Source organism: Pseudochaenichthys georgianus, chromosome 19, assembly GCF_902827115.2.
Source record: "Pseudochaenichthys georgianus chromosome 19, fPseGeo1.2, whole genome shotgun sequence".
NCBI classification, from domain to species: domain Eukaryota; kingdom Metazoa; phylum Chordata; class Actinopteri; order Perciformes; family Channichthyidae; genus Pseudochaenichthys; species Pseudochaenichthys georgianus.
The window spans coordinates 20,311,233-20,333,318 of record NC_047521.1 but is presented as its reverse complement, the minus strand read 5'-3'; the positions used below and the strand labels follow the sequence as shown (position 1 = coordinate 20,333,318).

The window sequence follows — 22,086 nt, the reverse complement described above, 5'->3', positions numbered from 1 at the left end:
GCCTGCAGGGGAGCGAGCGCTGCCGCAACAACCCTGGTGAACACCTTTGGAGAGACCAAAGGGAAGAACCCGGAACTGATCATGTCGGCCCTGAAAGGCGAACCTCAAGAACTTCCGGTGATGGGATGCAATTGGCACGTGGAAGTAGGCGTCCCTCAAGTCCACGGTTGTGAACCACTCCCCCTGTGTGACAACACGAAGGGTGTCTTCTGTGGTTAGCATATGGAAGGGCAGTACCTTCAGGAATCTGTTGATTCCTCTGAGATCCAGAACTGGACGGAATCCGCCAACTTTCTGGCTCACAAGAAAGTACGCAGAGTAGAACCCCCCGCCCTGAAGCAGGGGGTCCACTGGCTCGATTGCACCCTTGGCCAAGAGGACGGACAACTCTTGGGCCAGAGCTAAGGCCTTCGCCGGGTCCTTGACAACTGTCATTCTGACCCGGCCGAAGGCTAGGGGCCGGCGTCGGAACTGCAATTCGTAGCCCTGGGTTAGGGTGGAAACCACCCAAGGGTCGGAAGTACAGGCAGCCCAGTAGCTGAGCTGCTGCTGGGAAAAACAGCCGACGACCGGCCCCGGGACTTCCGGGCCTAGCCCCCCTGGAAGCCAGGCGACCTGGGGCACGAAAGTCATTGGCCGGTTGAGTGGGCCGCTGGGACCTCTGCAGACCACCCCTGTAAGCGGCTGCTAGAGCGGCCCCTGGGCCTGCCGGGAGTGGCCACGGGTCTGCGAAGACCCGAGAGCTGCTGCCTGGTCTGCCTAGCTCTCCTGGCTCGACTGGCACGCTACGGAGGACTCTCCTACATGTCTCCGTTAGTGGTGACTGGGCCAGCCAAACCTGGCGACGAGTCTGTACCAGAAAGGACATAACTCGTCCCAATTCCCTAGTCATTAGGGCAAAGGCCTCAGTGATGCATCACTGAGGCCCAGCAAAGAAGGCTCGGCCGGAGCCTGCTGCAGCGAGGTGGAGACGGCCAGCATTAGATGGGAGAGGGAGTTCCCGATACGACCCATGCGTGCCGCTGCGTCGTAGGCCCTACAGAGCAGCCCATCTGTGACCCTGCACTGAGGCTGAGGGCACCTGACCTCAGGCCTTAAAGCCTCGTCAGGAGCCAGAATCAGGGAGGCGATGGCAGGCTCAATGGGTGGCATGCCACCCAGCCCCACCCTCACCGGGTCCTGCATGGCAGCCAAGGTCCGGGCATCAGAGCCAGTGTGGCAAAGGGCCCTGGTGTCCCTCCAGCATGCCTGGAGCTCCCTCAGGTACTCATCTGAAGGAGGAACGGTGAGGGGGACAGGGGCTGGGTTACGCCTGAAGAAGGCACTAGCCTGAACCAAGTCGGCCTGCGGAACCGGAATCTGCAGGTGCGCCAAGGCCATACGAATAATGGCCGCTATGGAGCCGTCCTCCACGCCCTGCAGAGACCCCTGAGCAGAGGAGAGGGAAACCTCCTCGAGCGGGACCTCGTCCTCCGTCTCTTCATTGAAGAGGTTAGCCGAAGCCGCTAGTGACAAGGCATCCTCATACAGAGGTGCGGCAACCGAAGGAGGGGCGGCAACTGAAGGAGGGGCAGGCGGCACACTAGCAGCCCCTATACCGGGCCCTGGCTGAAGGGCCAAGAGGAGCGACTTCATCGTGTCCATGTCGGTAGCTAGCTGATCCACTTTAGAGGACAGCCTGTTCCTAGTCCTCCTATTGGGGGGTGCACCCATGGCCATCGCTCCCTCAAGTCGCCAGGGACGGCCGAACTGATCTGGAGGAGGATGTGACCAAGAGAGGTGTCCGTTGGCTGCCGCCAGACGTTCCACCTCATTGATTCTAGCCACTCTGAGTGCCCGGGGCATGCAGCTACAGTTCATGCAGGCCCCTACCGTGAGAGCTTCCCTTAGATGCTCGAGGCCGAGGCAAGAGGGGCAGCGGTCGTGGCACAGCCTTCACCAGCTACCTGCTTAACGGAAAGAGGCGCCGCTACTCGCCCAACAGAAATAGGGATGTAATTACACCCACATTACCGGCAGAGGGAGCGGGAGCGAGATCACTGCCTTCACCTAGCTGGATTAGTAAATAAGGCAGTTTAGCAGGAGCGGGGGCGAGAACACTGCCTTCACTGGCTGAGCTAGAGGCGAGTGCCAGATGCAGTGTAACCGGGAGCGGGTGCGGGAACACAGCCTTCACCAGCTACATGTTTAACTGAAACCAGACAGTTTAGCGTCTACCAGGAGCGGGGGCGAGAACACTGCCTTCACTGGTTAAATTAAGACGAATGCCAGATGCAGCGTAACCGGGAGCGGGTGCGGGAACACAGCCTTCACCAGCTACCTGCTTAACGGAAAAAAAAAAGGCAGTTTAGCGTCTACCAGGAGCGGGGGCGAGAACACTGCCTTCACTGGTTAAATTAAAGACGAATGCCAGATGCAGCGTAACCGGGAGCGGGTGCGGGAACACAGCCTTCACCAGCTACCTGCTAAAGTGGCTAGAGTGGCTGCAGCCGCTACTGCTAACTAGCCAACAAGCACAGCTCAATGCTAATGAAGTTTGGCCCAACGCCGCGGCCAGAACAAGTACAAAAGCACAGCAAGGGCAACTCCTGGGAGAGGGAGCAGAAACACCTCCGTCACCAAAAAGCTCAAGCCCAAAGCAAACAGACAGAAATCAGGACAACTAGGCTGCAGGGTTTCCGTTAGCCGGTAATTACCGGTTTTTAGCTGGTAAAATTAAAACGGTAAATTCAAAACCTGACGGTCAAAATGTCTGGTAATAATTAGGGAGGCTCCGATCGATCGGCCGCCGGTCATTATCGGCCGATATTCACTCTTAATAGTTTGATCGGTGCTCTCTATAAAGGCCGATCAGGAGAGCTGGATCTGATCGATATGGACATAAACGCGAGTGAAGTGTAACCGGAGCGAGAGAGAGAGATCAGATCAGCTGCTGAGTCTGACCGAGACACGCAGCTCTGCAGGATCACCTGAAGCCCCGCCCTCTGTTTAGCGAGCTGCATGAGAAACTGACGTGCTGTCAGGAGAGAGAGAGGGAGGGAGAGGATCCGTTTCTCCCGTGTTATTATTCAAAGTTGATGTAAACTTCTGAATAATGTACGTTATCTACTACAAGTGGTTTGTTTGAATGTAATAATTATGTTGTTTGTTGAATCATTTATTGAAAAATGAATCTGAATATTTCGATCTGTTACGATTATAAACTGAAGCAATATAAAAATGAGCCCGTGAACTGAGTTTTAAACTGAAGCATATCTGCTCATAGTCCGGTAATTACCTGCTAACGGAAACTCTGCTACACAACTATTATTATTGAAATATGACCGGTAAGTTTCAAATTAGTCCGGTAAAATAAATTCTGCCCGGACATTTGACCGGCGAGAAAAAATCCTAGCGGAAACCCTGCTAGGCTGGGAGAGGGAGCGGAAACACTGCCATCACCAACCAAGCCGACACCAACCTGTCCGAACGAAGTCTCTGCGCAGCCAGCCACAGCTCCTGGAGGACGGGTAAGCCCGCGGCCCCGACTGGATGAGTCGCGAAGCTGCACGCAGCCAGCTGTTTGCAGAGAATCCTTGAAAAATGTTCCGAACGAACGCTGTAGGCTACAAAAGATGTAGCCAAGGTACTCTCGCGCAGCGAGAGGATGAAAGGAACAGATCCTCTGACGACACTGGCTGATATAGCCGGTGTCACGTCGGTCACAGGTGACTTTGTTGTTATTGGTACTCGAGCTGCGCATGCGCGCGATGGACATATCCAGTGCTAAAGCACCGCCTCTGACGGTCAGTAAGGCAAGGCAAGTTTATTTATATAGCACTTTTCGACGCAGGGTAATTCAAAGTGCTTTACAAAAAAGAAATGAAAGACATTAAGCATTAAAAAAGAAAAGCTAATAAAATAAACATTAAGGAAAAATACATGGATAAAAGTTACAGTGCAGTCTAAAATATGATTTAATTTAGACAGACTTTCTTCACCATATTTTGCTCGCATGACATCCACAATCGGACCCTCAGGAGGCTGTACACACCCCCTCCCCTGCTTTGCTTCCATAACAAAGTCTTTAAAGTGTTACCAAAACACTCCGTGTTACCAAAACACTATTTTTCATCCGTCGATGCCAGATATTCCAAATATCTCTGCTTTCGAGCAGTCCCTCTCATAAATGTCATGGAGTTTAATTACGTTTAGAAAAAGTACATGGATAAAAGTTACAGTGCAGTTTAAGATATGAAAAGTTCAATTAAAAGCAGCGACAAAAAGAAAAGTCTTCAGCCTGGATTTAAAAGTAGTCAGAGTTGCAGCGGACCTGCAGGTTTCTGGGAGTTTGTTCCAGATATTTGGAGCATAATAACTGAACGCTGCTTTACCATGTTTAGTTCTGACTCTGGGGACAGTAAGCTGACCAGTCCCTGAAGACCTGAGAGATCTGGATGGTTCATAGTTTAGCAGGAGGTCAGTAATGTATGTTGGGCCTAAACCATTCAGTGCTTTATAAACCAGCATCAATATTTTGAAATCTATTCTTTGACACACAGGAAGCCAGTGTAAAGACTTCAGAACAGGAGTGATGTGGTCCACTTTCTTAGTGTTAGTGAGGACTCGAGCAGCGGCGTTCTGAATCAGCTGCAGCTTTCTAATAGATTTTTTAGTGAGACCTGTGAAGACACCATTGCAGTAGTCGAGTCTACTGAAGATAAAGGCATGGACAAGTTTTTCCAAATCCTGCTGTGACATTAGTCTTTTAATCCTAGATATATTCTTTAGGTGATAGTAGGCTGATTTAGTAACTGTTTTAATGTGACTGTTGAAACTCAGGTCAGAGTCCATGACTACACCTAGATTCCTGGCTTTATCTGTTGGTTTGAACATTGCAGACTGAAGCTCAGCGCTAACTTTTAAACGTTCTGCCTTGGCTCCAAAGACCATTACCTCAGTTTTATCTTTGTTTAATTGGAGAAAGTTCTGACACATCCAGTCATTGATTTGTTCAATGCACTTACTCAGTGTTTGAATTGGAGCATAGTCTCCTGGTGAAATTGTTACGTAAATGTGTGTGTCATCTGCATAGCTATGGTAACTTATTTTGTTGTTCTTCATTATCTGAGCCAGTGGTAGCATGTAGATGTTAAAGAGAAGAGGCCCCAAGATGGAGCCTTGAGGAACCCTACATGTCATATTTGTCAACTCAGATGTGTATTTACCTATAGAAACAAAGTTGTTTCTATCCTTTAAGTAGGATTTAAACCAATTTAGAACTGTTTCCGAAAGTCCCACCCAGTTTTCCAGTCGGTCTAGTAATATGCTGTGGTCAACAGTGTCAAACACAGCACTGAGATCTAATAATACTAACACTGAAGTTCTGCCACTGTCTGTGTTTAAGTGGATGTCGTTAAAGACCTTTACAAGAGCAGTCTCAGTGCTGTGGTTTGGACGAAAGCCTGACTGGAACACATCGAAACAACCATTTAAATGCAAGAAATTACTCAACTGTTGAAAAACAACTTTTTCAATGATCTTACCTAGAAATGGCAGGTTTGATATGGGCCTGTAATTGTTCATTACTGAAGCATCTAGATTATTCTTTTTTAAGAGCGGTTTAATGACTGCAGTTTTCAGGGCCTGTGGAAAAATACCTGAGTGAAGAGATTTGTTTACTATATGAAGTAGTTCTGAGGCCATGCAAGGCAAAACATCTTTGAAAAATCCTGTTGGAATAATATCAAGGCAGCAGGAGGAGGACTTCAGAAGTTGTATAATGTCCTCTAGGTTTTTATCATTAATCTGATGGAATTGTGTCATGATGTCTGAATTGATGTTAAGTGGACACAGAGACAGCACATTTGCTGTTCCTGATGCAGAGGCACTGACTGCTTGTCTGATTTTCTGAATTTTGTCAGTGAAAAAGGAGGCAAAATCATTGCACGCCCTGGTGGTTAGAAATTCAGAGGCTACTGACACTGGGGGGTTAGTTAGTCTGTCGACGGTAGCAAACAAGGCACGTGCGTTGTTTTTGTTTTTGGTAATGATGTCAGAGAAGAATGATTGTCGTGCGTTTTTCAATTCCAAATTATAAAGGCCAAGTCTCTCTTTATAAATTTCAAAGTGAACCTGGAGATTTGTTTTTCGCCACCTGCGTTCAGCTTTTCGACATTCTCTTTTTTCTGTTTTAACGGTCATGGCCTTTCTCCATGGAGATATTTTCTTCCCAGTCACTTCCTTTACCTTAATTGGAGCAATGGCATCTATAACATTTTTAATTTTTGAATTAATATGATTTACTAGCTCATCTACTGAGATGTTAGCAGGGGCAAGTGTGGAAGAAAAATTCTGAGTAAACATTTCCCTAGTATTTTCAGTTAAATATCGCTTTGTGGTTACCTCTTTTTGAACACTTGTGTGAACAGAAATAGAGCTCTCAAAGAAAACACAGGAATGGTCAGAGAGCGCAACATCAGTCACCACAACTTTAGAGATATTCAGACCCTTTGAGATAATTAAGTCCAGAGTGTGCCCCTTATTGTGCGTGGGCTCCGTCACATGCTGAGTCAGTCCATAGCTATCAAGAACACAAAACAGTTCTTTAGCCCCTCTGTCCTGGGGGTTGTCAACATGGATGTTAAAATCACCAACAATGACTAGACGGTCAAAGTCAATACTCACTATAGACAGCAGTTCAGTAAAGTCATCAAAAAAACTTGCACTGTATTTGGGTGGCCTATAGATATTTAGGAACAGAGCTCGAGAGGAGCATTTCAGCTGAAGGGCCACATATTCAAAAGAATCAAAGTTTCCATACGATGTCTTCCTGCATTGAAGGGAATCATTGAACAGAATAGCAACTCCACCCCCTTTCTTATGCATTCTTTCCTGACTCATAAAACTAAAGTTGGGAGGGGTTGATTCGATAAGAACAGCTGCACTGTTATTTTGTTCAATCCAAGTTTCTGTTAAAAACATAAAATCAAGATTGTGCTCAGTGATAAAATCATTGATTAAAAATGTTTTTCCTGACATTTAATAAAGCTAGTTTAAGTTTGTTAAACACACTATCAGTCATGTTTTTTGTAACAAGCTGTGGCTGACATGGAATCACTGCTAAATTAGATAAACTCACACAAACGTTTGAGCGCTTCCTGTATCTAAGATGATTTACCGCTCTTAATCTATTACCTATCAACACAGATATCGGCAAAGCTACTGGCAGGCAGGGCCCTGGCATGTCCTGGAAAGAGTTGAGAGTGCCATACGCCCTTGAGCCTGGACCCAGCAGATATCAGTTTGCAGATTGTTTTGGTTTGGATGATTGTGGTAGGCATGGTGATGAAGCCGGGAGAGATGGTGCGCATCTCTGCTTCGGTGATTTTGGTGGGCGTCGTTGAGGGGCGGGGGTAAAGGACATGCTGCCAGCCCTGCGTAACGCCTTAGTTTGGTCTTTGAAATCCAGGAAGGAATCGGTGCCAGCCCTCTGTATCTCCTTCATGTGTTCAACGATCTCCAGGATGGTGGGCGTGGGTGAAAGGGTGAACGGAGTATCCCCAAAGGCGTTGATAGGGGAGGGGGGTGACGGGCGGTGGGGACTCCTCCGTGTGTCTCATATGTCTCCCATAATCAGGACATTCCTCAGGCGGGTGCAGTGATAATTCTTCAGGGTTTTCTGCGCGATGTGTGTCTGTCTTTCTCCTGTTTTGATTCCTCTTGCCGCTTGTCCTTGGCAGAGGGAACAGATTGATGACGCAGGCAGTTGAATATGTTAGAGATAAACAATTTCACTCCTGACTTGTTCAGGCAAACTCCATTTGCCTTGAAAAGATGTCTGCGATCCCAGAAAAAGTTAAAATTGTCAATAAAATGAACAGAATGGTCAGTACAGACAGTTGAAAGCCAGGTGTTCAGTGAAAACAATCTGCTGAATCTCTCCACTCCTCTTCTGACTGGCGGTAGAGGGCCACTGATGAACACCTCTGCATTTAGAGAGCTGGCAGTTTCCAACAGACATTTAAAGTCTTTTTTCAGCACTTCTGACTCTTGTTTCACAACATCATTTGTTCCAATGTGCAGAACCACATTCTTCACAGTCGGATGTTCAGCCCCAATATGCAGGATCTTCTCAGCCAAGTCAGAGACCGTATCCTTGGGGAAACAGAGTACTTTGATGTTGTTCTTACTACACAGACCTTTTACATCTCTTACAGCAGAGTCACCCACAATCAGAGTTTCAGGCCCAGTCGTTAGCTTTCCCTCTAGTCTTTTACTTTTGGAGTAGCTATTGGTCCTTACCCTGCTGTGTGAAGAGGACGGGTTATCCAGGTCATCAGAAAGAGATCTCCGGGACGAAATAGGGACGAAATAGAACTCAAAAATACCTTCCATGAAACAAAGGCTAACGTAGCCGGGCCGCTAACCGACTTACCAGCTTACCAAAACATTTCCTTATACTGGGAGCCTCCTGCTCCCTCCATGTGCCACACACAACTGGGCAACTCTGTGTGCTTTGTCTCCCTTGAGGGAGTGATTATCACCAGGTGTGAGGTCTCCACACCTGCTCCCAATACTGCTAATTGGAAGAGGGTGGAGCCACCTGTTGTGAATGTAGGTGCCTCCCACTACCCTGCCTCTCAGCCCCTTACAGTACATACAAAAACAACTTAACTTTTACTGGCCTGTTACCATGAACAATGATTGATGTATTTTGTCTCTGCAGTGGCGTGGGGCTCGTGGTACGACCATGTGAAAGGTTACTGGAAGGAGAGAGAGAAGAGGAACATCCTGTACCTCTTTTATGAGGACATGAAAGAGGTACAGAGAACATAATGGACTCTGTAATACAAAGCATGATGTACAAACTCTTACCATCACGTTTGCTCTCCCAGAATCCTCGGCGTGAGGTGGAGCGCATCATGAATTACCTGGACCTGTCGCTCTCGGATGAGGTCATCAGCCGGATTGTGGAGCTCACTTCTTTTGAGATAATGAAGGAAAACCCCATGGCTAACTACTCCTGCATCCCAACGCATGTTTTTGATAACTCTGTCTCCCCCTTCATGAGAAAAGGTGCCTCAGTCAATCTAAAACCATATATTGATCATAATAATAATAATAAAGGTATGAGCAAGTCTGAACATGTAACACCTTTTTTCATGTATTATAGTAATTTTTAATGTTTTGTCTTTGGGGATTGTTAGTGTGGGACATTTCCTCTGTTTTCTAATATTTGTTACACTAAACAACCAATTAACATAGTCGATAAGGAAAGTTGCAGCACTTCTGTTCAACAATAAACGCCATTTGGGCGAATCATTTCAGAACTTGCACCATAAGCCGCGTTCACACTGCGGTACTTTTCCCACAAAGGTTCATGCGAACTTAGTTCATGCGAACTCTTTAGTTCGGAGTTGGGGACTGGCTTCAGTCGAAGCTGCTGGGAGTCCCAGCAGCTTCAACTGAAGCCTTCCGAGTAAATCGCCAGAACGCCGACACCTCCTCATCTCCACCGCTCCCATGTTTTAGTTTGTGTTGCCATAAGTTAGTCTCTCTGCGTTTCTGCGCTGGGCTAATGCTAATGCGAGGATAATAAAATGGCGGCTTCACAACATTTTTTGGGAGTTTTACGGGACGTGGTTTGCAATTCGCCCAGCCAATCAGGAATATAGCTCTTTTCTCAAAAAAGAGCCGCTCGAAAGTCCCTGCTCTCTAGCAGGGTCTTTCGAGGGGGTAAAAAGGTTCGCATGAACTACTTTTAGTACCGGCTCTTTTTGGTGTGAACGCGATCATGAACTAAGTTCGCATGAACCTTTGTGGGAAAAGTACCGCAGTGTGAACGCGGCATAGATTATTGCTTATTTCCACAAACTGTATATTGATCTTCATATCTAACACTTTTTTTCTTCTCTTCTTCTCTTCTGCGTTTTCAGGTCAAGTGGGGGATTGGAGAAACCATTTCACACCCGAGCAATCAAAGATGTTTGCCGAAGATTATGACAAGAAGATGAAGGACGTCAATATACCATTTAGGACCCTCATCTAAAGGATGTTGGGTTTTATACCAAACTAATGCCGCCTTATAAACCAAAGAATGAAGTACTGATTCAGGGAAGACAGAAATACTGTCAGAAAATTTGACAGAAGCTCAAAACCAAACCAGCAGAGTACAAATAAATAAGTTTTAGCTCAGGTGTTAATTGCTAGTGTTTAGATTAAGAGGAAAACCATTCAAAAGTATGTTTAATGAATCAATAAAAATGTGCTCCATGATACAAGGACTTGAGTTTTTAATCATCACTTTATTGCAGCTTATCACGTAAACAATATATAAGACCAAAAGTGTTGTGACTGAGTGGACATGCCCATTTTATGACATGACACCTCCAACAGTCTGTTTGCATGGAGCCCGTAGAGAGCACTTGCAGCTGGAGGCATGTGCTTTTTCTGCCCATATGAAGTCATTTTGCAACCCTACACCACACTGTACAAAGCCCAGCCAGAGAAGGGAGGCTGCACAAGACACGAGCAACAAAGACTAGAATAAAAGTAATGAGCTGGAAAGTCAATCATATGAAAATGGACAGAGGACACAAAAACACAACAGCTGAGAATATCCAAGTTTAACAAAAAAATCACTTTTAATACATACTTTAATTTCTGAGAATAAAATCCTAAATATTTGAATAATTTATCGACAGGGACAGTTCCCTTCATTTTAATCAAATCTTCTTGTTTATATAGAGGCTATGTTTATGTAGATTTTCTTGACAAGTTTTCTTGTTTTCTTTCACAAGTTGTCCTGTGTTTTCTCCTCTCTCTTCTATTGGTTGGCCCTCTTTGGTTTTGATCTTCCTCGTTTCCTCTCCAATTCTTTCTCTCCAACCATAAAGATCCTCTTCTTCAACATCTCTATTTTTTATTTTCTGTACCTGTTGAAGAGAAATAGGATATTTTAGAGAAGGACATGTTTATGGGAAACATGATTTGGTTGACAATGGACACAAGGACACTTTTGACAAATCAAATAAAACAAGCTATATTTGCAGACAACAAGACATCATGACATCACTAAGAAAGCATGATGCTACCTATAAAATAACCTGTACAACGTCTCACTCAGATACAAATCTAATGAAAGCAGCAAACTAAACTGGAGTAGTGATTTTGCACAAACAGCATGATAATCCCATTTTAAAGTATTTTTATAATTAGGTTAGGTGCATTGCAATTTAAGCATAATAAAACAGTGTTTATTAATGTAATTGCTGTCATGCATTATCTGGTTATTATCCAGCCCTTGTTGATGAATACAACAAAGTAGATGCATCCGAAATGATTTCTTCTATGTTTATATATGCTATGCTTTTTGTGGGACACCAACAATATCAAGCGTTTTTACAAAAGTGGTACCAAAACAGGCATTGGTCACACTCCTGCCTACAGACAGAAACGACCAACAGACAACAGCAACTCAGAGGTGATGAACGACTTCTGAGGATCTCCACATTCATTAGTCATCATGTCACCTTGTCAATTTGGGACAGATGTTGAATGCATTTCGTAGAAGGGAGAAGCCAGAGAACCCCATCAATAGGAGTGTGATAATATATAAAGTAGACACTGCTAAGGACGGATGGCATAATAACATACGGGACAAAACAGACGATACACCAACATGCACACAAACTACAGATTACTTGAGTTGTGGAATACCTTGATGTAGTTACACGCGGGGGGCGGGTGAGTCTGGATATCAATAAGGGATAAGTGAGTTAATGATGAGGGAAGGGTGGAATTAGGCAGATGAAAACAGACATTATCAAACATGATGAAGTGATAAAATAGATGATAGTACGGGAAGAAGAAGAATTAAGTTAAAATATTAATGAAAATGAATTTAAAAAGATGATAGTATTAATATATTAAAATAATATTTTTTTTAAAAATAAAACAGAACTGTTATTTTAGGTATAAGTTAAAATATGTTAGAGTGAGAAAAAAAGAGACTACTTACAATCAATGTAGTTGCGGGCCACAAACTTCAGCACCTCATCAATAAGGATGACGGGGAAGGAAAGCTTCAGGACCACCAACCACTGGTCGACATTCAGATGGGTCAGATGGAAGACCATCTGGGGGGAAAAAGAGTGGGGAGGAGTCAGAACTGATGGGAGACGACAGCGGAGAGCAACTACGACAAAAGGCACACGTCACAGAGGGCGATGTTTCAATATAAGACGGCTGACTTACGGGCATGGGGTCAACATAGATGATCACGAAGTGAAGGGACATGGAGAGGGCCATGGCCATCAGCAGCCAGATATTGACCCATGGGGGCATGCGCAGCAGAGACTGGTTCTCAGACAAGCTTGAAAAAAGAACAAAGAAAAAGTTAATAAATGTCTGTGTTTACCTGGAGAAAAACCACACGAGTCATCATCTCTTGTGACTCAACATTACCTGTTGAGAGCGTTGGACATCTCAATGGTGACCAGCACAGACAGGGCCATGGTCATGGGAGCGCAATGCTCAAAGATCGAGCACTCGACTCCGATGAAGTCCTCGTTCTCAGGGCAGCACTGCATGAAGTGGGACTGTACAGAGGAGAGGGGGGTTATTTAGTGACTGCTTGTAAGTGTGTTTGAAAGATAACTTCTTCTTAAGATACAGCCCTTTTCATACTGGATTACTTCTAAATGATTTGATGAAGAGAACATTTATTTCCATAGTGAATATTATGCTTTTAAAAGCCAAGAAGGATAAGTCTGACCCATAGGTTAACGTAATGGAGAGACAGGGTTAAAGAAAACGTCATTTTAATGGAGAAAATCACAGCAGGATCACAGTTTGACGAGTATTTTAAAATATACACCACCATTATTACAAGCATTGCCAAATGTCTAGTCATCCTTTTCTCCTTTTTTACTTTATTTTTTATAGCATTGGATTCATATAACACCAGTTCTTCATTTGGTTAATAATACAGTCATTGTATTATCAAAGCTGTTTATGAAGACAATGAAGACGTATTTTATAAAAATGATGAGATGAAGATATTAGAAGTTAAATTGTATATTGAAATTGTATATGTGTCTTTTTTTCAAGTTGTATACTCGTTATGTAGGTTGATTAAATAAGAAATATGTTTTAAAATAATAAAAGAATGGTAAATTACCAGCTGGTAGTAGGAGACACCGGGTCCCTCGGCGTCATAGAGGAACCAGTAGGCAGCACCTCCAACAGTTGCCATTCCGACGTATCCTGTGAGGGAGACACATGACGGAGTCAGTGTAGGCGGGGGTTTTTCAAACCGAGTACAAACATGGCGTCCAAAGTCCTACTTACCACCAATAACCATATATCTGAAGAACAACCATCCGGAGATCAGGGGCTCCTTGGCGGAACGTGGGGGCCTGCCCATGATGTCAAGATCCGGGGGGTTGAAGCCCAGGGCGGTGGCGGGCAGACCGTCAGTGACCAGGTTGACCCACAGAAGCTGGACGGGGATAAGAGCCTCGGGCAGACCCAGGGCGGCAGTCAGGAAGATACTGAATGAAGAAAAGGATAGTAATCAGACAAATGGACACAGAGAGAGAAGGCTGAAGTGTGTGAATCAGAGCTTCAGCCACTCACCAGACGACCTCACCAACGTTGGAGGAGATGAGGTAGCGGATGAACTGCTTCATGTTGTTGTAGATGGCTCTGCCTTCCTCAACAGCAGCCACAATGGAAGAGAAGTTATCGTCAGCCAGGACCATTTCAGAGGCAGACTTGGCAACGGCAGTGCCAGAGCCCATGGCGATGCCGATCTCGGCCTTCTTCAGGGCAGGGGCATCATTCACACCATCACCGGTCTATGGAGGGAGGAAAGGATGCATGAGTTCAACTACTCTCAAACAAAACAAAACACATGTACGGACAAATAACCTGACACAAAGCCACCAACACACTGTGCTCTTACCATGGCAGTAATATCATCGAATCCTTGCAGGAACTCAACAATCTTTGACTTGTGGGATGGCTCCACACGGGCGAAGCAGGAAGCTCTCTTCACGGCCAAGGTCTGATCCTCCAGGGACAGATCGTCAAACTCACGTCCGGTGTAAGCCTTTCCTTCAACATCCTCATCCTCGCTGAAGATGCCAATACGACGGCAGATAGCGATGGCTGTTCCCTTGTTGTCACCTGGAATATGGAGGAGGAGAGGTTTAGTGAAATGAAATGAACGTTTCTGGGATTAGGGTTACAGTGTATTTTTGATCAAATTCAAAACCCACAATAACAACTTTATATTAAACTTTACACTTTGGTTTAATTTAGATTATACATTGTCCTTACTTAAAAATGGCAAAAAATCTTATATAAAATATATAATTAATTAATCATTGTTCTACAAGGGAACACAAGGAATTTAGTTGTTTTTATATTAGTGATAGTATTTTATATAGTCGGCTATATCTCAATAGTATGTAGCTGCATATACATAGAAAATACAGTTTAGTTGTAAAAGTGTGTTGCAATGGCACCATCTACTGGAATGTCTAGTATGTTTAATTTTCACAACATTTTTTTTAACCAAAATTCATGCTGTCTCCTATTTTCAATTCTAGTGACATATTTAAATTGAAATGAATTTGTATTTATTTTGGCCTTGTTTTTGTAGCACACAATATCATTGTTGTGGTCCTTCTCTTTTCATACATAATATGTATATCATGTTTTAAGTTAGTTTACTAACACTATTTTTCAATGATTATTTATATTTTAGTTTCAGTTTGAATGTACTGTCAATACTTAAGTTGGTTTATATCTTCCATATGTATACACTTATATTACAAAACAAACTTAACTTAACTTGTTTTATGGCATCTGGTTAGATGCTAAGTGCAATTCGTTATATTAGCACTTGTTCTCTGTGCAACAAAGATCTATCAAATCTAGTCTAATCTAAATCTAAAATGACGGCACATTTCTGAATTGATAATCCTTCCAGCCCATAATACTAACCAGTGATCATAATGACACGGATTCCAGCAGCTCTGCAGAGCTCGATGGAGCCGCAGACCTCCTTACGGGGGGGATCCAGCATACCCACAATACCAACAAAGGTCAGGTCAACCTGAGGAGAAAAGCGTGAGTTCAGTCAAAGTGTTCACATGTAGTCAAGGTTACATCCACACATCTCTTTACGGAGGCGCTGGGCTCTCACCTCGTAATCGGCGAACTTGGTGGCGTCCTCGAGGTTCATCTCGTCCATCTTCAGGGGGGAGTCACGGGTGGCGAGGGCCAGGCAACGCAGGGTGTCACGCCCGGTTCCCCACTCCTTGATCACACTCAGCATCTTGTCCTTCATGGCGGCGGTCAGGGGCACGCGGGTAGCTCCAACACGCACGTATGTGCACCTGTCAATCACACCTTCTGGGGCGCCCTGTGGTAGAATACAGCACGATTATCTCATGTTGAGTTGAATGCTTCCCCACCAAAGTGCAGCTGTGTGATCAAAGGCTGTGAAAGAGACGAGCAACTTGCCTTCACGAACATCTTGGCTCCACCATCACCCTTAGTGGGAGTGCAGTACACGGACATGGACTTCCTGTCACGGGAGAACTCAAGAGTGACATCCTTCTTCATGAGCTGCTTGACAACCTGTTGGATACAAGTTGTTTTATTAGATAGGCAGATTGGTACAAAGTAATAGATTTGCGATGGTTGGATCAACATTGTCACATCCAGCTACCGCTCATAAATGTGAATGTTCAACAACATGTAGCAAATGGAGGGAGGAAACTTACTGAGCAACAGGCGGTGGCTCTCTCAATTTTGGACAGGTTCTTCACGTTGCTGTTGAAGACGTTCATCTTCTCCACCAAGCAGGACAGGGCGGTCTCAGTAGCCTCACCAACCTTCTCATAGATCTTCTTGGTCTGGATAAATAAAGGGGGGATGCAGATTAATTATCTGTGGAAAGTCACAGGATTTCTGACATTTTCCTTATTTTTAAAAATAATTATTATCCTTGTGTGTATTCTCTTGGGTGAGCCTTAATTTCCCTGCGGGGATCCATAAAGCTCCATCTTATCTTATCTTAAGCACCCTGCATGACCTTATGACTTTACCTCGTTGTAATCCAGAGTGGAGTCGTTGCACAGGGCGCAGATGGTTGCCATCTCAACAAGGCCGTCGTGTGTGCTGCAGTTGGTCTTTGTACCACCCTGGGAACTGAACAAAAGAGAAACAATTAGAAATAAGTGAGAGGCGGTTCAAGTGCACTTTTATGTATGCCTGACACTGGGTTTGAACAAGGAAAAACAACTTACACCTCGCCCTCGGGGGTGTACTTGGAGCCAGAGATATCGAAAGCATCAAGTTCAACATGGTCGCCATCAGCGTTCTTGATGATGAACATCTGTGGGCGGAGGACACAATCTTAATTGTAGGCCAAACTGTCGCCAACAAAATCACCTTTCTGAGTGTGAACAGTGTGTCACCCACCTTGGTCACACACATCTGGTTGGTGGTGAGGGTGCCGGTTTTGTCGGAGCAGATGACGGAAGTGCAGCCAAGAGTCTCCACAGAGGGCAGGCTTCTGACGATGGCGTTCTTCTTGGCCATACGGCGGGTACCGAGAGCCAGGCAGGTGGTGATGACAGCGGGCAGACCTGAGAGACACATCAGGGGAAATGTGAAGCAGTGGAGGGACACAAACACACAGGTGCTCAGATCTTGTGCTTGAGTCAAAGTAGAAGTGTGGGAATACTAAAAGTCCTGAAATTAAAATGTTGCTCAAGTAAAATATACTTCAAGTACCAAAAGTACTCATTATGCAGATTGGCCCATTTCAGAATAATATATTTTATGTGTTTTTGATAATAACCTAAAAGTGTCATCAAAGCTGGTAAAGTTACAGCTAGTTTGAATAACTGTGTATATTGTAAGGTAGCTTACAATGAATGAAACAAAATGAAATACTGAAGTAATGTACAAGCACCTCAAAATTGATCCTAAGTATAGTACTTGACTAAATCTACTTTACACTACTGTCTGTCTGTCACTTTCTGCTGTTATTGGCATGCTCCCCTTACCCTCAGGGATGGCAGCCACGGCCAGAGCCACAGCGATCTTGAAGTAGTAGACAGCTCCACGGATCCATGAGCCACCGTGGACGGGGTCGTTGAAGTGGCCGATGTTGATAGCCCACACAGCAACGCAGATCAGGGAGATGACCTTGGACAGCTGCTCGCCGAACTCGTCCAGCTTGGCCTGCAGGGGAGTCTTCTCCTGCTCAGTGGCAGCCATCTGGTCACGGATCTTACCGATCTCAGTGGAGACTCCGGTGGCGACAGCAATACCGATGGCTTTGCCAGAAGCGATATTAGTGCCCTACAGAGGAGAGAGGTACAGGTATAGGTAAGGATAAAGGCTAAACACTGAAACACAGAATACATGGATGTGGGTAAATCACTTACAGAGAAAAGCATGTTCTTCTTGTCCTGGTTGACGGCCCTCATGTCGGGAACAGCCTCAGTGTGCTTGATCACACTGACGGACTCACCTGAGAGGGGAAAACACAACATTTAATCAAAACTGACAAAAGAGTTTGGACAGAAAAAACACATATTTAAGGTTTCTTGAAAGCTTACCAGTGAGGATGGACTGGTCAACACGCAGGCAAGTGGACTTGATGGAAACAAGCCTGATGTCTGCGGGGACTTTGTCACCAACTGTTGGGAATAACAGAGAAATCGTCAGTAAAACGTATTGAAATAAATGATTCATAAAATCATTTTTTACATTTAACATAAAATGATTGCAACTCTAGTGAATATGTATATTTTCACTTGCACCTCCACAACCTTCGAATGACACACATATTTAAAATTAGGATTGACATTTCTTTAACTTTTTTGTGCTTAATTCATGACATTTTATAATGAAATTTAAACTAAACTGACTGAAAGGCCCGTTGAGAAAAACCTGTTGCCCCCTCCTCCTCCACCATGTGTGGAGGAGGAGGGGGCAACAGGTGTACACTGACAAATGAACAGAAGTGTGCAATGGGAGCTAGGGGAGAAGAGGTGTGGCAGGTGCTAGTGGGGGTATTTATACTCAGGATTTCCTTCAGTCAGCATGTTTTAACAGCAGTGCTACTCACATTTCCTTAAAAAGACACGCAGCTTTGCTATCAGTCACATATATCCTGAATATTTGTGTCCGTCTTCCTTTCCCTTAACAGAAATGTAAGCAACACCCTGAAGCTGAGTGGTGTCTTTAACTGTGTCATTGAAATTAAACGGTGGAGACTATTGGACACAACAGGGATTTTACCACATATCTGTTCATTTACAGAACAGGTTGTACTTTTAAAAATGATAAATCTTGGCATTTCTTACCACAGACTTCAACGATGTCACCAGGGACAATTTGTCTGGCCTTGATCGGCTGCACACTCTTTCTGTCAGCACGGTAAACCTTGCCCATCTCAGGCTCGTACTCCTTGAGAGCATCGATGGCGTCTTCAGCGTTACGCTCCTGGGACACACACAGACAGAATACACAGTCATTTAAAAGTCACACCAAAACAGGGGGTTCAGCTTGATAAAGACGTATACATTTGTATACAATTTTGAGAAAGAAAACAATCACATTTTTATCCTTTAACGTCCTCTAGCAGGATTTGAGTCAAAACATTGATATACAACATCCTGATGACGAATGAGTACGTAATATGTATGATCTTAAGTTACGATAAATATTAGGTGCCCCCAAACATACCAGTTATTGTGTGGACAGTGGTGCCCGGATCTATGTAAAACATGTTATAAATAACATCTGGGCCCAGAGATAATATTTGGATGGATGTCATTTTCTCAAAAAAGGTAACCAAATTAAATTCTGCTATTTGATTCGAAGAGCATGACTTGCATAAAGTGAATCATCTAACACCTGTCTGCTGGTTACATCATATCTATCTTCTAAAATTAAAATTAGAGTCTACTTATGTTGTTTACAAAATACTTGACTCTATGTTGTAACATTAACTTGAGAGCAACTAGTCCAGTTGAGCAACTGATCCTGGGTATAAGGCACAGCAGTAACTGGAGCCAGTGTACTTTCTGTCATCATCTTATTGCTCAACGTGCCGGGCCTCGTCACTCACCTGCCATACTCCAACAATGGCGTTAGCGATAAGGATAAGAAGGATGACGAAGGGTTCCACGAAGGCGGTGACGGTCTCTTCACCTTCCTCAAACCAGGCCAGCACCTGAGGTCAGAGCATAAAGAAGAAATCAGTGTTGGTGTGAGCACACAAGTGGAGACAACAGTGAACGTGGGCCAAACCCTGAGACACAATGTGCAAATATGTCCAAATCTGTATATAATGTACTTTAAATGAACAATTACTAGTGTTTAAACATTTGGATTGGGCCTGAATTAGAATAGTCTTCCAGCTTTGAAATATTCTCTAAAATGTGTTGAATCTGAAAAAGAAGGGGATACATTTGAAGGGATTGTGGAGGCTCTCTGCGGGCATTAAACACGTGTATGCATTTAGCATGTTTCACAGTAGTTTGTAATAGCACGCAACAATGTGAAAAAAAGGTGTGATGATTTAAAGGCGTAATTATTCAGGCCTTGTCAGTTCCCATCCTTCCAAGTGTTAATGCCTGTTATTTTGATATTAGTACATCATAATATAATTACATAATGGTCCCTGATTTGATCTCAGTGTCCCGTTACTCCTTCTGACTTCAACCCTCTCTCTGTGGAGGCCCTCCGTTCCGTGTTTCAGGCTTGACCTTTTCCCGAAGGATTCAGTTTCTCTCCTCAGCTTGGAGCTTTCTTAAAATAAACCCCCTCAGCCCCCCTATACTTCCCTGACCCCCATCTCTCACTGGCTCCTCAATATTCGCCTTCTAAGGCCATCATGACAGCTGCTTGAAGGGGTGAAAGCTGGGTATAGGAATTAATACACCTCCTACAAGCTTGCAATCTGTCTCCCTCCTCTCAAGTTGTCATCATAAAAAAATAAATGGAGGGGTGGAGGGGGATAAGGAGTTATCTGGACAGAGTGTCCAGACATGAATGATCAACTGCTGCATGCTTTTTTACTACTGTAAGAGTAAGTGTGGTGGGTTTTAAAGTGAAATGCATTTTAATGACCTGTTTTTAAGATGGCTATCAAACATTGTTATTGTGCCAAAAGTAATTGTGACATTCAGAAGAGTTTATTCTTCTAAATATGAATTGTAAAAGTGTGCACCTGTTCTTTAGTAGATAACAGTAAAGTGTCTGATCCCACGTGGTGTCAGTGTCTGGATGTGTTGCTACTATCATGTCGACTACAAATCCTACTGCCGTTACTTACAAGGAACATGACAGGAATAGCCAGAGTTTAGAATTACTGACCGGATTAAAAAATAACTACTAACACTTGTTCACTTACAAAAGAGATGCAGGCAGCCAGCAGCAGGATCCTGACGAGCAAGTCCTCAAACTGCTCACTGATCAGCTCCCAGATGCTCTTACCTGAGCGAGACAGAAGGGGGAACACAGAGAATATAAGTCAAGGGATAATTATCACAGAATGAATGATATTACGGGATGTGAAAGTGTATTTGGGTCCAGAGGGAAGAGTTTAGAGTATATCATGTATGGGGGAAATCCAGTGTTCAGATATGTGTTGGTAGTTGTATGTCATTAGCATGTAGGCATCACACAATCAAATTGCTGCCTGAATGTATTACTTTTACAACCCTTTTGAGAGCATTAATGATGGTCTTCATATCTGGGTTGAATTAGGTGTCTGGAGGCTCTTGTTCGGATTCAAGAACCTTGTAAATGTGGCTGGATAGACACTTACCCTCCTCAGCGGGCAGCTCTGGAGATGGACACCAAGGTGAAGGAAGAGAAAGAGAAGAACAAAAAGGATGTTGAGTTAAAACGAATAATATTAAGAGAAGAAACATGGTGTTATTCAAGTAACATTTTCATCAAAACTTTGGCAGAAAAAGTTAAACTTCGTCGTAGAGAATGATAAATGTTACCTTTAAGATATTTGGTTTCTCACATTCTCTAACTTCCATCTTTTACAACAAAAATGTACTTGCTTTACACTATAAGCGCTGTATGATAAAATTGTACTGTATCAGCTTTGACTGACCTAGACCAAAACGAAACCTCACTGCAGTGCCTCTAACTTTATAAATTCCTTAATTCTAAGAAAAAATAAACATTACATCAAATTGCAGCTGAATAAAATGTTCCAAGATTACAGAAACATTGCTGTAAAAACAAAAATGCTTTAGAGGTAATCACATACAGTATTCGCTGTCTGTCTTCCATTCCACTGGGTATTGATTAGCAATCATATTAATAATAATAATGGATTACATTTTTTAATTAGAGCGCTTTTACATTAAGGATCATTTAGGAAGTAAGCCCTCTAGGGACCTCCTCTTTATCCCAGGCCTAAAATTATCCATCTCTGCTGTTAACGCCTGCCCCATATATCACCCAGGAAGCTTCTTGAGCCATCACCTGTCTCTCTCGCTCTACAGCCATCTTCTTTGGCCATCTTTAAATAGCTCTTCAAAGCCCTCAAAGTCTCTGCTTCTCAATGTCCCTGCATTTCTACCAGCTGTTGCAAATCCTCTCTAAAAAGGCATCTCATGCAAAATCTCAGCCCAACTCAACTAGTATCTCCACTTACTCACATCTCCACAAACTATCTAAGCAAATGTACTTTGTGAAATATTAAAAATGCAAAAAACATTCATTTTTCTTTAACTGTGAAGTGAGAAGTTTCTCTATGTGGCCTAATTGCCAAATATTAACTTTCAGAAGGCTTCCAACCCCTCCCCAATGCCCGCAGTCTCACCATTAAAGCCATATTTTTCCAGGTTCTTCTTGAACTGGTCGGGAGTGAGTCCAGATTCCTCATTGACCCCGAAGTAGGACAGGCATTCTGCCGGAACCTTTGCGTGTGCGTTCTCCATCCTTTCAGATTAGACGTTCAATGTTTACCCTTGTTCCACCACCCTCACCTAGAAGCTGGCACACTCCTATTCAGGAGTTCTGATCCGACAGAATGAGCGAATG

General features: G+C 44.0%; 2 protein-coding genes across 5 annotated transcripts in view; one reads left to right on the top strand and one right to left on the bottom strand.

Annotated features, from left to right (window-relative positions):
- LOC117464678 (sulfotransferase 1C4-like) overlaps window positions 1-10,740 on the top strand; it is a 27,587-nt gene extending 16,847 nt beyond the window's left edge. For both annotated transcript variants that reach the window (XM_034107245.2, XM_071206842.1), the window contains 3 exons: window positions 8,708-8,802; window positions 8,877-9,057; window positions 9,918-10,740. In XM_034107245.2, the coding sequence (XP_033963136.1) occupies window positions 8,708-8,802; window positions 8,877-9,057; window positions 9,918-10,030 (389 nt within the window). In that variant the 3' untranslated portion in view covers window positions 10,031-10,740. The remainder of the gene's footprint in view (window positions 1-8,707; window positions 8,803-8,876; window positions 9,058-9,917) is intronic.
- atp2a1l (ATPase sarcoplasmic/endoplasmic reticulum Ca2+ transporting 1, like) lies at window positions 10,267-22,086 on the bottom strand. 3 transcript variants are annotated; one of them, XM_034107243.2, is made up of 24 exons: window positions 21,866-22,086; window positions 20,849-20,866; window positions 20,432-20,514; window positions 19,145-19,249; window positions 18,378-18,516; window positions 17,628-17,708; window positions 17,454-17,539; window positions 17,070-17,367; window positions 16,480-16,646; window positions 16,305-16,393; window positions 16,104-16,206; window positions 15,780-15,911; window positions 15,517-15,633; window positions 15,197-15,415; window positions 14,995-15,106; window positions 13,949-14,172; window positions 13,621-13,841; window positions 13,333-13,535; window positions 13,163-13,248; window positions 12,448-12,581; window positions 12,238-12,355; window positions 12,002-12,119; window positions 11,685-11,733; window positions 10,267-10,916 (listed from the first exon to the last, which is right to left on the bottom strand). In XM_034107243.2, exons 1-23 carry the CDS (start codon window positions 21,981-21,983, stop codon window positions 11,711-11,713), a joined length of 2,994 nt encoding a protein of 997 aa, XP_033963134.1. In that variant the 5' UTR covers window positions 21,984-22,086; the 3' UTR covers window positions 10,267-10,916; window positions 11,685-11,710. The 3 variants fall into 3 exon arrangements, with proteins under 3 accessions (XP_033963134.1, XP_033963132.1, XP_033963135.1); XM_034107241.2 differs by having other exon boundaries at window positions 11,701-11,733; XM_034107244.2 differs by lacking the exon at window positions 11,685-11,733.

Excerpts from the sequence above, each read along its gene's own strand:
- atp2a1l (XM_034107243.2), bottom strand. The coding sequence starts at position 21,983 with ATGGAGAACGCACACGCAAAGGTTCCGGCAGAATGCCTGTCCTACTTC. Across the intron at positions 17,709-18,377 it reads TGACATCGTTGAAGTCTGTG|TTGGTGACAAAGTCCCCGCA; the intron begins GTAAGAAATGCC and ends TATTCCCAACAG. Across the intron at positions 17,368-17,453 it reads AGAAGAACATGCTTTTCTCT|GGCACTAATATCGCTTCTGG; the intron begins GTAAGTGATTTA and ends TCTCCTCTGTAG.